At 45.6% G+C, this 17484-nt stretch overlaps 1 protein-coding gene across 7 annotated transcripts in view; it reads right to left on the bottom strand.

Moving 5' to 3' along the window:
• The window catches only part of WDR59 (WD repeat domain 59), a 50337-nt gene that overhangs the window by 6004 nt on the left and 26849 nt on the right, over window positions 1-17484 (bottom strand). For 2 of the 7 annotated variants that reach the window (XM_052797587.1, XM_052797589.1), the window contains exons 15-22: window positions 17315-17410; window positions 15769-15925; window positions 14408-14477; window positions 13983-14136; window positions 10140-10196; window positions 3997-4130; window positions 2498-2579; window positions 519-631 (exon numbers count right to left, since the gene is read on the bottom strand). In XM_052797587.1, coding sequence (XP_052653547.1) covers window positions 519-631; window positions 2498-2579; window positions 3997-4130; window positions 10140-10196; window positions 13983-14136; window positions 14408-14477; window positions 15769-15925; window positions 17315-17410 — 863 coding nt within the window. Of the gene's footprint in view, window positions 1-518; window positions 632-2497; window positions 2580-3996; window positions 4131-4237; window positions 4380-10139; window positions 10197-13982; window positions 14137-14407; window positions 14478-15768; window positions 15926-17314; window positions 17411-17484 lie in introns of those variants that run through there. The other 5 variants (XR_008236730.1, XM_052797588.1, XM_052797590.1 and 2 more) reach the window with 5 other exon arrangements.

The raw sequence follows: 17484 nt of genomic DNA, 5'->3' as shown, positions 1-17484 counted from the left end.
CAAATCCTGTACCTCCAAATAGGGTGTATTGACAGATAATATCAATTACTAATTATGTCCCCTCCTGAACAGATTCACTGGCAGGAAGACATTTGCAGCTAACACTTGGCTTTGAGACCAGTTGAATGATTTCCCAGTAATGCTATATGGCAACAGTGAATCTGAAGGTGAAAAAAGCAGCTGCACCAACATGCTCATTTAGGAGGTGGGGAGCAGAAAACCAAAATCTCCAAGTCAGGCATTGTGGGCATGCTGGAAAGCAGAGCTCCAACTGCACCTGGCCTATTGCTCAATGTTAGCCAAGGAAGACCTGGGTGCTAGATGGGAGGCCAAATGCTGCCTCCTGCATGTCATAAACACACTTGCAGCTTCCCTTCTTGATGCATCTCAGGCTTGAGAGGGGAAAAAAAACCCCATACTACTCCAAATCTGAAATGATGCCTTAGAGTGTACATAGTCATGGAGGGCTCTGCTTCAGCAACCATTCCCCAACCCCTCCCCAGCATTCAGACACCTACAAGGACTCCAGTAATTGGCGTCCAAATGGATGTTGTGCCCAAGGTATCTCCAAATCTGGGTCAGACTTCGGTCCAAGACAGAGATCAGTGGCGACCATGGCCAGTGACCAAACCTGGCAGACAGGAAGGAAAAGCATCAAAGCTACAATTAGAAATAACCACACTCCCAGGGCATAGGTGTGCACAAATTCACTCACAGACAGATAATAATGGAGCTTGCTTTTTTTTTTTTTTTTTTTTCTGGCAGCAGGCAGCAGTTTCAGCCTCCATGTCAAAAATAACATGTAGAGTAACACAAAACCGAAGCTTTCCCTGTCCCATGTGCTTTGAGATTGGGTTAAACTTTGAAGAAGAATTGTCTATAGTCTAACAGACCTGTCAGGGTAGCCTAACAGACCTATTAGTGCATTTTATATTCACAAATCTCAAAAGGGTTTAGATTTGATACAGTTCTTGGGTTCAGAGATGTCTGGTGGCAGAAAGTTTACTGGTGAATTTATTTGCATGAAAAGTATCTTTTGATTAGTTGTGAGTGTTATTGAACACCTCTGTTCTCCTAGCACAGCCCAGCACAGACAGAAGTACAATTTGCCATTTCTACTCCAACAGTTTAACTTAGATTTCATGTGAAATTTCTCCTTCATTTATGATCCTCTACTCTGAAAACGGTTCCATCTTTTCAGTCTCTGTACCACTGATCTAGAACTGTTTTTTCTGCTGTGCCTTTTAAAATGGGGCAATTAGAATATTCCAGGGAAAAGCAAAGCTCCTAGTTTGGCACGAAAAAAAGAGCAGGAAGGAAAAGGAGCATAGTGCTGGAAAGACAGCAGAAATCTGAGAGCTGACAACACGGAAAAGTAAAGAAAAAACACATGCTCCAAGTACAAAGAACAGCCAGGAACAGTAGTCCCACAGCTGCTCACTGTGAAACCAGAGAGAAAGAAACAGGAGAGAAACTGAAAAAAGGACAGGGCTGAGTACAAGAGAGCACAGAAAGGAAATGGGAAAGATGCCAATTCCTACACTGCTATAGAGCACATCTTACATGTAACCTGCAACTCAAGCCTCCACGTCTTCTAGGAATAAGGCAAGCTACAGTACAAGCTGGAGTTGCACAGGACAGGGGAAAACAAGCAAGAAACAGAGGTATCTCAGAGAATCTTGCTGAAGTTATTCCACCCAAGCCCTGGTCCAAGGTGGGCAAACCAGACAGCAAGATGAAGCACAAAGGGAAACTAGACCTACCTTCTCTCTCCTGGTCTAGCAGAACCAAGAAGCAAGACAACAGCTTGAGTTTGCTTCTGCTTAGATCAGGTAAGCCTATGCATGTTCCCTGCCCATGTCTAGGAAGAGCCAAACGCTCAGGAGAGGTGCACAGCTCCTCTGGCAGTGCCAGCTCCCATCTCTTTCAGGCACTGCTGCGTCCTCAAATGTGCCTGTTGCAATGGACTAATTGCACAGAAAAGGATGGGCCATAACAGCCATTTTTCTCCTATTATTAGCTGAAGGCAAGTAGCCAACCTCATTCTGGGCCTGGGTCCCTGGGCTCAGACTCTCTTGGAGAGAAGCTAGCTGCAGTTAGCACCCAGTGCCAGCAGAGATGAATACCAAACAATGAGAACAATTACATAAGTAAGAAGAAATCACCGATCAAAATGCTGACAGCAGCTAGGCAACTCTGTGCAAAGCTACTCCATTTGCTGACTCAAAAGGAGGCTGCATTCCTTGCTTTGCCTGCAGGAATTCCCTGAAAAATGTGCTTCACTCAGTTTGGCAAAGGGCATAACACAATCTGCTTGCAGCCCTAGGAAGGGATTTCTCAATGCCAAGTGTCAATGAGGTAGAAGCCACCTCCATGGCTGTTCCACAGGCTTTGGTTCACCAAGAACCCAGATGGCTCTTTGGGTATCAAGGTGACAGCACAAGCCATTTGAGGGTAGTGCAGCACGCTGAGGAAGAGGTCTGATTTAACGTCATACCTGTACGAGATCCCTCCGTCCCACAGCCAAGGCTGAGGCAGCATTCTTCTGGCAAGTCTCCTGGATATTATTCACATTCAGTCTAAAAAGAAAGGAGATAGCTCAGCTCTGGCTGGCACGTTACCTACAAAGGTGGGCTGGGATGGGGGGAAAGTGGTACTGGCAGCAGTGAGCAGCTCAGAACTTTCTGATCAATACGAGCATGCTAGCATGGCCAGGATCCCATCCCTTCCTTCTCTCTTATTCAGGGATCACCTCCATCCTTCTCCCACTATTCATCTTCACTAACACACCGCACATCAAGTCCAGTGCCAAACTAGCTGGGATTGATCTTAAAAAGCACCATTTCCAAGGAGATATCAGACTAAACTTGTGCCAGGATACCATCAAGCCACAATGCATTCTTGTCCCTAGAAGCTGGTGGTTACATGGTCCTGTTCCCCTTCAGCCTGTTGGTCTGCTCTGACTGACCTGGAGGGAGATGGTGGTATGCTGTGGAGAAACAGGTTGGTCTTCAGCCTGTTCCCCAGTAGGGTAATGCACCCACCGAGGAGTCTCCAAGAGGCCAGCAAGGTGGGCTGAGGAAACCCACGTGGGCTTTCCTGCTTATCGTCAGAAATCTTCCTGAGACACTTGACACTTTTACTGCTTAAGGTCTTACAGCAAATGGAAAAGAGTCAGGCTGTTTACACATGAGATATCCAGAGAAGAAAGGTCCAACATATCTTTTTAAAGAACATTCTTTTTAATAATATAGAAAAGAGAGAAGGAAGATTTCCAGCCCCCCTGGGAGAGAAGCCTGCTTCTTCCCCGAATGTCCACAGACTGGAAATTCTGTCAAGGACCAGACAGTATTACCAAAGCTAAGGAAGAAAAAATTTAGGAGATTTTGTAACTATCTGAATTAGACAGTTTGGAAAAAGAAGCCCCTTGTTTTTCAAAAAAAACCAACCCAACAAACACCACACAGAACTTCTCCATCCTTTCCATTAAAGCAGAAAAACTTCCTGGACAGACACTCGCCTGTACAACCAAGTCTCCAAGTGAATGGGGCATTCCAAGTACTTCTGAAATTAAAAAGCCTTATGAGCTACTAACAGTTTTATAGTTTGAAAATGAGCATTTATTGGGATTTTTAAGCCTGTGCATTTAAGTGTGGAGTTTAACATGAGATTTGAAAAAGAATTTGTACTGATAATCTCTCTCTTTAGCTGGCAAAAACCTGAACCTGTAAGATTGGCAGTGATGACGCTGGAGCACCAGTTCAAACTGTGTACAATACCCCATCACAAACTTCTTCCATCACACTTTTCAGATTTATAGGAAACAAGTGCCCTCTCACAGGCAGAGAGGGATACAGTAAAAAAACAGCAAGGCAAGAACAGAGGAAGAAGGTAAGGAAACATTCAAAGATCGGTGCTAACTGATTTCAGTATTAAAGCACAGCAATGCCAAAGATGGCTGCTTTCATTTGGGAAAGGATGCCAGCCCGTACTCACATGTAGAGCTCTCCCAGCAGCTTGTGGACAGGCAGCAAGCAGGAAATATCTTGGATAATAACTTTCCCGGCGGCTTTGATGGGTCGGTTGTTGGCATCTGCCCCTTCTCGTTTGCTTTTCCACCTCCTTGATTTCTGCAGAACAAATGGCAACGTGTTACTGGGGAGGAGGACAGCAGGCTTCTTGGGCCAGGGAACAAAGCACTAGGGTCAGGAATAATGCAAGCAGCACCCAAACCTGCCTTTCAGAAGGCTCTGTGTTACCCTGGAAAACATCCGTGACATGCCCAGGAGAACAAGCATCTCCATCTGTAGGAAGTGAAAAGCAGGTCAAGGCAGCGAGCTCAAGGTCAAACTCACTCAAAAAGTATTTTGTGAGTTCCCCTGTGAAAGCCAATAAGAGAACAAATCAGTATCAGGATGCCAATCAAACCTGGGCAGGTTTGGCAGGACGACAGTTCAATTATTCTCATTAGAGGTCTGGTCTGGGAACACTCTGCACACAGACCACTGCTGACTTCACCCAACATCAGCACAGAGGCATGTGGGAGGCAGCTTGTGCTTGCCCTGAGTGAGCTTCAGGGCAAGCTGACAGCTCCAGACTGTCTCTTTTGGTCTCCTCTTTCAGTGTTTGAGTACACCCCTGTTTAGCACCAGGACAGGGCTCCCAGCTCCTGCTTTATGAACAGCTTCGAACAAACAATTGGCAGATGATAAAACAGGGCCCAAGTTTTCCTAGCAAGGATCCTTAGCTACCATGCTCACAGCTACTTACATCTGGCTCAGGACATAAGGTGGGAGGGGAGAAGAAAGGAGAGGAATCAACACAAGGGAACAAAACTAAGAAGCCAAGATGATTCCCAAATACTCCCAGTAATAGACAGAGGCCATCTAAACACCAAGCTGCATAAAGTTACTTGGCTGTACGAAACACTGTAGAGTATTTGGCTGGTATCCTGGCCCCTTCCAGCTCCTCACTCTAGGAGGGTGAGGAGGAGGGATGAGAGGATGTGCAGCAGCACAACAGGCAGAAGGCACTGGAGCTCTACCGAGGGAAGCACTGGCTGCTATGCAGGGTTCCTAAGTGCAGCAAAGGATGCTTTGCAATGCTGCTCCTCTGTGGCGTGTTCCCTCACAGACACACAGAGTCCACACTCCTATGCAGAAGCGTCTCCTGAGACACTTCTGGTGGGGCTTCCTACACCTCTATCTGAAGCAGAACAGTACCTTTGAAGAAGCCAGCAAAGCAGCCCTGTGCTGATGGCTCCACAGGGCAGGCAGAGCTAGCACAGGCAACACATGGGTGCTCCTAAAGAGCAGGCTGGGCTACAGAAAGGGCAGGACTTGGACCTGCAAGCAGGGTCACTTCTACTGTGGACGTCGGGCCAGCTTTGGGATGGCTGGGTGCGAAACTGCCTTTGACCATGATCATGCAATCCTATGAGAACCTGGCAGGCTTATCACAGACACAAAATGCCCTTAAAAAACCCAACTACTGACCTTAAGAAATTAATTCCTTCTTCGCTGCCTGCCTGGCCCAAGCTTAGGCCTATGTGCTGAGGCGGTTTTGCCGCACTGAGCGTACTGCTAGCACATGCCACAAGAAGCAAAAACGATGTGCTCCTGAAGTCACTTTGGATGCTGGGTGACCAAGGCTCAGAGGCTCAAGCACAGGCTTGACAGTAAGTGAAGGAGGTGTTTCAGACTTGAAGGCAGTGAAGGTGGATTTTTCGAAGGATGCCTATGTGACAGAGCATCACCATGGTTCCCCTGGTCTTCCACCATTCCCCAGAGTAAAGAGGAGCAGAGCGTGCATGCTGCCCAACATTCAGAGGTGCCAAATGCTGGTGGAAACAGGGCTGTCAGCATTCAGTGCTATGGAAAAGCTGTCTGACTAGGGCATGATTCTGTTCTCTGCCACATCGCCTCAAGTTGTAATTCACCCAAGCAGAATTCACCTGCACTATTTATTTGCTAAATCACTCCAAAGCTGAGCAGTGCTATGCAGTGGAAGGTGGCTAGAACGTGGTCAGGTGGGAGACCAAACTCTTTTCAGTCCATCAGTTCCTAATTGAGGCCCTGCCTGGATCAGCTCTGGCTCTCTTGCCATTGGGCAGACTATACTTCTTTTGATAACACCTAAAGATGTAGCTACCCTTCCTGTGCTGAAGGATGTGGGCTGTATTACAACCAGGTTCCCAAATAAAAGCGGTGCCTGTACCTCACTCCTTGTCAGGGCAGCCAAATGCTGTCTCCTATGTGCAGCAAGGAGCTGCTGATGCTGCCAAAAACAATACTTGAGCAAAGCTTGGGAGCCCCGGCACAACAACATGCCATCAGGCAAGAGCTCAGGCACTGTCCTCGAAGGGCTACCAGGCATCTCACAACAAAAGCTGTTATTTGTGCTGTGTCTGAGCAGGTATTTGAACTCAGGCTTGCAGATGCAGAACCACATCCTGCAGGTCTATCACCAAGGGCTTCTAGAGCTCAGCAGGTAATCTGGAGAGCAACTTGCCACCTCCTGACCATCTGTAAGCCAGCTGTCCCCAGGACTTGCAGCCGACACAGGTTCTCTGACCTGTCATCAGCAACAGATTCAACCTGCTCCTGCCCTCTGCAAGAGCGGACTGAAGAAGCCTCCCAACAGGCATTTCAAAGACTAGAAACATGGACAACACATATCACTTTCCACAGGTAATTCAGTCACTTTTTTTTTTGGAGGAGAATGACAACAAATGAGGATGAGAATGGAAAAGAGATCCCATGAATGGTTTCCACTACTTGCTGTTAGGGTATCACCAGACAAATGAAGACACTAAATGTATCAGAACCCCCTGAAAACTTGGACTCACAACAAAATTGTCCTGTTTTCTTCCTCTTAGCACTGCCTATTTACTGGCAAAGAGGGAAGCCCTAATTCTTCACTGGTGCAGCTCCTGGAGTAGAGTCAGTCGATGGCCATATGCCCTGCCAGTACTACACTCCATGACCACTACTTCCTGCCCCTCGAGCTGTGACAGAAGAAAATCATAAAACCACATGTAGAGTCACCGTTAAAGATGTCTGGTTTTTGCAGTTCAGGTTTGCCTCAGCTACAGCAACAAAGTGTTAGAAAAAACTACGATCAGAAGTATGGGAAACATCACGGATGAGGTAAAGCTCATCACCATTGACAGCAGAAGCTCTACTTTGAACCAAGTAATTGCTGGCGTTAATTACAGGAGTAGCTCTCCACCAGGCAGTATTTGAACACTTTTAACAGGGATTACCAGAGGCAAGGAGAGCTGTAGCCTGGGTCTGTCTGGCCAAGGTCCACCACAATGTTCCTCCCTCCCTTCTGCCTCACGTCTTCTCCCAGAAGCAGCTCCCACTATGGCGTTATCGAAAGGTGTCACTGAGGCTCACAGGCATTAGGGTAGAATAGAAAATATGTCTCTTCCTAGGGGCTGGAGCACAGGTCACGAGGGGGAGCAGGGAACATAATGGTTGGAGCTGAAGCAAAAATCAACATGCATGCACCAGGCTAACTATTGACAGCTGAAGGTCAGACATAGGTCTTCTGCACTGCCCCCAACACATCTAGCTCTTTCTGCAGCCTAGAATCCATGCCAAGGAGAACTGCATCTACCCAGCTGCTCCTGAGAGTTTAAGGAGAGGAAGAAAAGAAAGAAAATAGCTACAGTGATAGTAAATTAAGACTCATCAGCTCCTCAGAGCACCAGAAGGAAAGAAACCAGAGCATTTATGACAATCATGGGGTTGGAGGTGACAGCGGGTAACAGCACTGAATAATGACTAAGAAAGCCAGCCTGCACTTGCACTACCATACCCAAGGCTGTAATTTGCTGCAATCTGAGGTGATAACGATGGCAGTAAATGGGTTACATGTAGAAACAGATAGCCCAAGAATAAGCCACCAACTGCTTCGTAGCAACCACCATCATCACTGCATACTCAGCAGAAGTAGTTAGAAAATGCTGCATGCCTGCTTGGAAAGGATGCTGAACAGTTGGGTATGTGTGTCTTTGGATCCTGCTGAGGCAGGCAGTGCTGTAAGTAGCATCGTGAAATGTGAAGTGCCTGTTTCCCATAAGCGTATGCAAAATTTCAGGGTTTGTGGTATAAACTGGTATTAGTAGGGCAAAGAGAAAGGTTGCGGACAGAAGGGAACAGACTTGATGCCGAAGATTAAGCTGCAATAAGGCATTTACGAAATAAAGAGTTAAACCTGCTAAAAGTCAGTTTCAAGCTGCTTCTAGTATTATTTTTTTTAAATAAAATTTAAAAATTGCTGGCTCCTTAGAGAAAGCTATGCTCCTTTATTCTGAACAACTGCCTACAGATTAACTCCCCCATGCAGGTCACGCAGCACTGCCTGGATTTTCTCTTCAAAATAATCAACATTTACTATTTCCAGCATCTCCCACAGTACCAGGCACCTTCCACAAAGGGGCTAAAAAAAAACAATCTGAGGCACTTTTGAATCAAGTGCCCCACAGCAGGAATATTTCTTTATAGCTTACATCAATTAATAGCTGGCACCTGCCCTGAAGCACAGGGATTTCTGAAGTGGAGGCTAGTCATTACCTAGAAAGAAGGAGGAGTTATTTCTTCTTCTAGACTTGCTAAGCTCTTGCTTCCCTGAGCACCTTGAGCAATGCTGAGCAATTCTTCCAGAAGGAAGGTCTGCACAAATAATCCACACCTCTCCTCGTGCATGCCCACATCTTCGCCTTGGGCACTATTGCCCGCTTTAGAGAGCGTGATTAGCCTCTTCCAAAGGTTATCCACAAATACAATCAATCCTTCAAGACTTGGACTAATCCATGTATCATTTTTAAGTATACATTACACAAAATTATAACTTTATCACATCACTACTTGTTCTTCCTTCCAAGCCAGTGGTAAGGGAATTAAAACTGTGGCCCTTTGTGCACCACAATTTACCACACCACAGGCTGGCAAGTTCCTTGCTTGGTTTTCTTTCTTTCAGTCTGTTCCTGATCCAAGATAGAACTCCATTTCTTGTCTCCACTGCTCACATTTCTTCATTAGCTCTTTGCAAAAAGCCTTGATGGAGTCAAGTAAATTACTTCTGGTTTCTTTCACCTATTATTTGCTAGTAGAGCCTTAGAGCTGTTGTAATTAGGAAGGCTTGATCTTATTATACCAAGTTAAATTAGGTGTTACAGGATTCTATTTTATTCCCTGCTGTCTTATGAAGAGATAGCATGAAGGACAGCAGCTGTGAAAAAACAGTTGTTCACACAGACATTAAGAAAAACGGATCTGAAGAGATCATCTTTAAATTGAAATGGAGTTTTCTAAGCTTTGCCTATGCTTGGCAGATGAGTGATGAGATAGTAATTGCCCAAATTTACAGCACAGCTTGAGCAATGCTGATATCATCAAGATGTTCACATGAATGATGTTCAAGCTTGAGGGACACGTGGACCTGACTAATGGAAAATGACTGTCAAAGCAGTCTCGAAAGGGCAGGTGCCAGCAGGAGGGAGTACCTGCCAGGGTGGCTGGAAGTGCAACCACTCAAACTGAACGCAGGGTGGTGCGATTCCAAGGGCTGGGAGAAGATCACAAATTAAGGAGAAATTCTATTTGTTGCTCCAGGAAATAAGACTTTATGGTGCATTGCACTGAGAATAGGCAGCTCATTTTAATGAGATGACAGATCATTGTCAGCAACTCAACCAGTTTGTTTCTTCCACAGCTTTTAAGTAATTCTCCCTCTTCAGCAAGGCTTCATCTTTTTCAGAAACAAGGTGCTCTAATGTTAGTCTCAGCAGTTGGTTGATGATGCATAATAATCATTCAGCTCCTCTGCAGCGCACACTCTGTTTCTTAGAGGTTGATCTTTTCTTACACTTCAAACTACCCCTTGGCATCCTTTCCTGACTGCTAGACCAAGTAAAATAGGCATGTTGTAGGTCGGCATTTGTACCCTGCAAACTAGTGTCTGCTCCTGTCCACTTACACGTGCATTCACTCTTACTGAAGCCCTGTGTGGAGTGCAAGTCCCCCACCTCTGTGCAGGTTACTCAAAGGCAGGCAGGTGGCATTTTATTCTTGAGCCTTGGGCAGAAGACAGGGTTATATCAAGGACAGTATTAGCACAGCGCACAGTACCGGGAAGTCGTTAATTGCTTGTATGGACCAACGTCGCCGGGCAGAGCGAGGAGACATCTGTATGTGAAAACGTTATACCCAGGAAAAGGGAAGAAAGACACCAAGAAAATTAAAGACAAAGGTAAATAAACTGAAATGAAAAGTGCCCTGAACCAACAGAGTAAAAGATACTGTTCCCAATGGTTCTGTTACACAACAAACAGTTGCAAACCACAATCCCCACTTTCATCCACACACAAATATACTATACAACATCACCTACAGCCCTGGAAAAGCAAGGGCTGCTGTGTCTGTGCTCCACACAGACACTGTGGAAGACTTTGGCAACCACAAATCTGAATAAAGTCTTCCACACAGAGTTATATTGCTGCAAGAAGCACTGAACTGCTTCATGTGACCTTGTTCATACCATGAATTGACAGCAGAGCAGAGGACAACACCCTGGTGCCCCACATGCCAGGCTCTTGCTCTAACCAGTTTTACTCCTCTTGGCTGAAGAGGAAGGCAGCTAAGTGCAGACTGCATCATTTTTAACACATCTGTCCAGCACCATGGCACAGAAATCTGCAGGAAGCTAAATAAACACTCCTGCTTACTCAGATATCCCTTTAACATCCAGCATCCTCCAGGACTTCATTCACTGGAACCTGCTGTAACTGTTCACTTTCATTTTAAAAAACAAAAGCCACATGTCAGGATATTAGAAGGATGTAGAGACCCAGCTACTTGGCAGGGCCATGTGGAAATTGTCATTATAGGTTGAGGAACTCATTCAGGTTGAGCGAGCAATCAAATTCACTGACTGTCTATGCAGAATAGGTCCAAAGTAGGCTTCCATTACAAACTTGCAGACATTTCATTAACTACTCAATGCAGTATTATAGTAAAAATAAATGGAATCCCTCAAAGCACATTACTGTGCACTCAGTTGAAAAAAAATTTTCTGTTATAGTTCTGTAAGACTCAACACAATAAAGAAGGTTATTTGTATCGTGTGCAATGTATTTTACATTTATTTCCAGCTGATGATAGGCAGTTAGGACCATCAGCCATGCCTTCAGCCTCTACCTTCCCTTGCATCTCACTGCTGGGAGAACCCTGCAGTCAGGGAGCCAAGGGATTAGCCTGGCTGCAGAGCCCCACAGAAAGAGAGAAGACTGCAGCCTTGTGCTACAGGTTCCTCCACCAGGCCTCACAAGAGAAGGAGAAAAGGGTTAGTTGAAGGAAATGCGGTACAGTGGAGAAGAAACAAAACTAAGCTCAGTCTCCCTGGCAAAGTCCTGCTCTCCTGTAGGCAGCCACTGCTGCCAGCCTATGCTCCCATGTGCTGCGAGTTTGAGAGCTCTGCAACCGGGTGGGCACCAGGCAAAGCCTAAGCGATGTCCTGAGAAGCAGCAGTTTCCAAGCCCTGCCAAATTCCCCAATGGGAAGCATTGAGGACACTGCTGTCACCACCCCTGTGTACAGCTGTCCCTCAGGCAAGGCTGAGCTGTTCCCAGGCCCCACTGGCATGACCCTCTAACTAGGGGGGAGAAAAACACAGCCATGGCACCTTCTTTAAGAGACATCCAGGTTTGAAACACTGATGGCATTGCCACAGTATAGATACAGCTTCTCCTTTCTGCTGACTACTATTCTTTAGTGGGGTTTTTTCTGAGGAGTGAAAAAGAGGAAGGAAGAAAGGAGAAGTGTGCATGTGTGAATAAAAAGATATATATGTATGTGTGTCTCTGTGTGTGTGTATATATATACACACACATTTAAATGAGCACAGAAAGTCTCATGCCAGATTTAATTTCATTTTGGTTTACTAAGGAGATCTCTGCTGGGTTCAGCAGCTCCCCTGCCTTTATGGGAACATGACATATTTCCTGTCTAGCAATGGGGAAATTCCATTTGTTTGCTAATGGTGGCGATGCCAGTCATTGCTACATGGGATTTAAATACCTAGTTATTGCTGACAAATTCAGTTTTGGGGCTGAAGTTATATAATATCAGAGTTTAACACACAAAATTTTAACTTTTATTTAATGCAAATATAAAATCCAAGCTTCAGAGAAAGGAGTTAACTAAGCTCAGAGTCTGGGCTTTTTAAAATCCTCACAATGAAATGACATGAAAATATGTAGCATTGATCTAACAGAGGCCATGACATCAACTCCTGAAGAATCAGAAAACCTTTGCTGAAAGGGGATGCATTTTTGGTTTGGTTTTGGTTTTGTTTTTTTTTTAAACTATTTCATCTGCAAGAACATTGGAGCTAGCTCCCTACTAGGGCCCTTAAACTTCTTCCAATCCAGCATGTGAGGAGCTAGCTTGGCAGGGGGAAGGGGAGCACAGGAATTTTCTCTGGCTTTCAGCAGACATGGCTACACACATGCTTTGTTCTCTCAATTTTTTTTCCCCGTGACAAAAATCTTGTCGCCATCAATACAAGGGCTGGGAAGACGGGTCACATGAAATTGCACCAAGCTGCTTCCACATGTTATTTTTAGCCTTGTCTGTCATCTTAGAGAGCTGCGTGTCAGAGACAAGCACACTGCAGAGGACAGAGGTAGCTCTTTAAATAAACTCTCCTGCAAAGACTAGAACAGGCTGTAATTCTTGTAGCAGGCAGCACCATTTTCTCTTCTCATCAAAAAGAAGTTTGTGTGGGGAAAAAAAACAGAATGGGGACTCTGAGAGTCTTTTGGGGTCTGTATGGAGGCAAAGCTTCACTGGGGACAGAGACTCTCCCCACAGCTGGTAGGTGTAATGACTAACTCACATCATGTAAGCAGGACAAAGTCCCAGAGGCTGTCATGTCCAGCACTACTGGAAAATCAAGACCTCTTTCAGTGTCAAGGAAGGATGAGAGCTCAACGGTCTGACTTTCCCTCTGCTCCCAGGACAGGAGTTCCCGAGCTCTGCTGCAGCAGAGTGCAGGCAGCTCTCGGTTTTCCTTAGGGTACCTGGAGGCTCTCCATTGCTGCAGCAGATTAGTGCCCTCAGCATGGACAGTGGGCAAACTACATGTACGCTCCAAATTCTCAGGCTCTTGGTAGAAGCTTACCGTATTTTTGCAAGCCACTTCACCCCCTGCTGAAGCACAGAGAGTTTGTTTCTGAGCAAGCTGCACAGCCTATTACTCCCACAGCATCTGCTCCAGGCACATCATGCCCTCAGCTGCTTCAGAACTACCCTACAGCCACCCTGCAATTACCAACAGATCTTCCTCACTCTCTGTGTCCCAGAAGGAAACAATCCCACTCTCCCCCAAAGCCTTGCTTGTAAACAGCAATGACAGGAAGACCTACACCTAAACCAGAAGTATGTGGACTGGAATATCTTTGAAGAATCATGTAGGAATTATTTTTATTAAAAAAACAAAAAAATCCAAAGGGGCACATATCCCTGAAAGAAACTTGTAATAAAAATAACCAAATATACCCCATAACCCAGGAGAGGTTGCCAGTAAGCTGCAGAGAGCCACAACTCTTGGCAGTGAGGGAGTCAGGGAGTACTGAGAAAAGCAGAGCTGCCTACATGTACTTATCTGGAGACTACAACTTCTTAAGTGTGAGATTTTAACCCTATGTAATGCACAGTGTAATGCACTGAAGGAAGCTGTGATGGTCAGTGTAGAGAAATATCAAATATCAGGTCAAATGCTAGAGACGATCAGTAAAGAAGCTACTAATAGGAGATAAACCCATTTGACATTTTTACAGAGCTGCCTGAAAAAAGATGCCTTCTTAAGAGGAATATGAAGGTTCTTTTACTAGCAATGCTCACAGCTGTATGAAAGGAATACAGATCACAAAAGCTGAAGTGTTAGGAAAGGTTTTTTGGTCTGGTACTTACCCTCTCTTTGTAGTAGAAGGAGCTAATGGAGACCTGTTCTTTCTCGCTGCGTGTCGGACTCCCACTGTACAAACGCAGATTGCCTGGAGTCTCTGTGCGGATCTTCATTGGAGTAATGAGGCCACTATGGTATGCTGATAAAGCTGACAGGGACCTAGAAACAAGAGAATACATTTTCAGGAGCTTTCACCCTCCAGATTGCCCTGGAGGCTCACACTGACATCACCACTAACCCAAGCTGCTAGCAATGTTTCGGGTGTTTTGAAAGAGTCCCTGCTGAGGGCCAGTAATAGAAGGGACCAGGCTCTCTGTGTCGAGGGCACAGCTAACACTCGAGGTCAGTAGCTTCAGTGCAGGATCTGATACTCTTGCTGCTTTCCTGCCCATGACAGCAGCACACCTCAAATGTGACTCAGGGTACTCACCTAGGTGTGGGCTCCGTTGGGGACACTGCACGGTGCATGGTCATGGGTCTCGTGAAATACACCAGGTACCCTGAAGAGACAGGGCATGGCATAAAGATCATGCAACAAGGAGCAGATTACCCAGGGGTGGATTACACAGGGAAACCTGGTCATTTAAGGTATCAGAGTCAAGGGGCTGGGTGCCCATCCACTACCCTTAGAGCTTTTAAACTACAAGTAGACAACCACATTTTCTCAACCCAAATCCACTCCCTGCAAACCCATTAAAGAGCGTGTTTTGAGATGATTGTCTTAAAAGCACTATCTCAAGTGGCTTACAGATGTTAGAGAAAAGACAGGAAAACAAAATTAACAAATACATACTCATGTTTTAACTCTTCACCAACACTTGTCAAGCACTGATACTCCAGAGGCACGTGAGGTGATGTTTGGCTATGCAGAGAAACCATTGCAGCTTGTACAACTCTCCTCTTCAAAAGGATAACCCCAGCCATCTGGGGGTTTCAAAGCACTCTCTCACAAGCCTTACCCCATTTGTTAACATCTCAAGTGTCTTCAGACACCCACTCTTGCAAGAGTTTCAGGACTTAGCAGGTTTCACTGAGCCTATTCAACACAATACTACTTTGTTTTACTTTTGCTGGGAATTCGGTGAGGCCTGTATGAAAAGTAGCTTTCAAAACATGCTCAAATTGGGATGCAGTCAGGTCCAGAGGAGGCATGCTTGCATCTGAAACAGCTCAGTGAAACTTAACAGCTCTTACTCAGAGCATAACCTGTTTTTTAAGGATGGTCTTTGCACTGTACACGCTCCTGGAAACCTGGACGTGATTGTACCCCCCTCCCACTTAGAAGAAGTTTCCCAATGACCTTGTAAAAGCTATTTTGGACAACAGAAAAGGTGAAAAATACGAAAAGAGTGGTTAGTAACAAGAATATGGTTTCAGCAAGGGGTAAGTTCAACCCCAAATCACAGGAATTTTGTGAAGACTGAGCACCAGAATATGTCCAGCAATTTGATGCCGGTAGGAGAGAACTAGGTAAGGAAAATAGCTATTTCCAGTCTTCTGTAAAAGACAGGTCTGTCAATACCTCTGGCATGTCACAAGCCAAAGGCCATCTCTTCAACTAGCCCTGGATTTCCAAATCCTAAAATCCCGCATGCAACACCAACTGCAAACAGTTGCGAACTAGTCTCATTATCTGTAAATTTATCACAACATCGCTACTTTAATACCATTTCCTACTCCTTGCATGGCAGTGACCAAAGCCTTGTCTTGTTCAGAGGCAACTGTTCCCCAAGACATTGAAAGGACCGTTCCCCAGATAGCTGTTGTAACATAATCAGCGATGGGGCTAACCTGCACCACAGAACCTGGCTCCAGAGGTCCGTGGAAATGGGATGTTAGAGTCCTGGTAGGAGCCATAGGCATTGGAGACCCGGGCGAACGTGGGCAAGGGGGGTGTTACGGAGTTTGACAAAGCGTAGGGATTGCTGGACGTGCTGTCCTCTTGGTTCTGAAACAGAAGTTACCCAAGAAGTCACACAGGAAGGAAACCCAGCTGGAGCACTAGGCATCGCAGGGCCAAGCAGCCTCACAGAAGGTGCTTGCTCTTTGAGCCAGAGCAGATCAAGCACAGAGCATGGTTATTGCTCTGGCTGCAAAGGCACTTACAAGCACATTTACCTTTGAGGAAAGGGCTTCTTTCCCACCATAGCTATGTTGAAATACAGAGCTTAACTTAGGGTGAAACAGTGGGAAACTATACAGAAAATCTGACCTTCAGACTCTGGATATGAATCTCAAGACAGGGAGTTGAGCTAAACCTGATACCTCAATGATGCAAGTGAGACAAAGGCTCCTTAAATAGGAATGCCATACAACTGCAGGGGGTCAAATGCAGGCTGGGAGTCTTGAAGTGAGGAAGGCAGGTGGTGCAAAATACTGGGGGACCTCAGGCCTATCCATAGGAATTTTGGCTGAAATCTGCATTTATTTTGATAAAGAGTACTATGGCTTAGGTCTAAAGGAATTCTTTAAAGGCAGCAGTGCATGGCTTGAGTCATCAGATTTCCATACAATGGAGAAAGTTCCCACTCTTACAACATTATTGCTGAAATCAAACAGAATTAAGCCTTTCCATGTAAAAAAAAGCCCTTTATTTGTGATGAATAAACAAAACCTCTTGGAAAGGAAACCTGAGGAGACTCTCCAAGCTTTTCCAGAATGCTAAAATCTCCCACTGTGACACACATCACTCACACACACACCTAATACCTGACACAGGGATGCTGAGTAGGTATCACAGATCTCTCAGCTAAGGGCAGAGCGTGACTTGGATTTATCTGCAGTATCATCCCTACAAAACCTCAGCACAAGACTTCAGAAAAAACAGACTTTCACAGCTTTTTTTTTTTTCAAGGGAAGAAAACAAAGACCCTAGAATAGGACTAGCAGGATCTTTGACTAGAACTGAGGAGGTAAAGACATCTGCCACTGCCTTTCAGACAAGAATGAATCCATCAGCTCCCTGAGATCTCTTATCTTCTCTCACAGATGGTAACCATGCCCTGGCACTCAGTGAGATATTCTCTGAGCTGGGAAACTACCATGCACCACTAAGATGCTCCAACCCCCAGCCATTCCTGCTAACCTCAATATCAGTGAGCATGCAGAGTTCCCCAAAGCAGCAAATCTTCAGGGCCTGATTTTCAGAAACAAACACATCTAATCATCCGCTCAGTTTTCTTCAACATTAACCAGAAGTGCTTACACAAATGTAATGGCCAGTCACATGGGTCTATTTACATGTCTAATGAGGCCGGACTCTCACTGCAGAGTCATAAGTGTGGGATGTGGGAGAAGACAACAAACTAGGGCAGAAAGCCCACGCAGTTCTCCATACCACAACAGACTCCAGCCAGGAGACCAGCTGACGCAGGCAGGGCTCCAGGCAGCTCTGGTTCCGCTTCACTTTCTGCAGAGAAGTGTCTTTCAATATCTGGAATTCATACAAGATGCAGCTTGAATCATGGTTACATCCACACCTTCCCCACATCCTTTTTGGTCTGCAGA

The sequence above is a fragment of the Harpia harpyja genome, chromosome 9 (assembly GCF_026419915.1).
Source record: "Harpia harpyja isolate bHarHar1 chromosome 9, bHarHar1 primary haplotype, whole genome shotgun sequence".
Taxonomy (NCBI): Eukaryota; Metazoa; Chordata; class Aves; order Accipitriformes; family Accipitridae; genus Harpia; species Harpia harpyja.
This window is presented reverse-complemented; position numbering and strand designations above follow the sequence as displayed.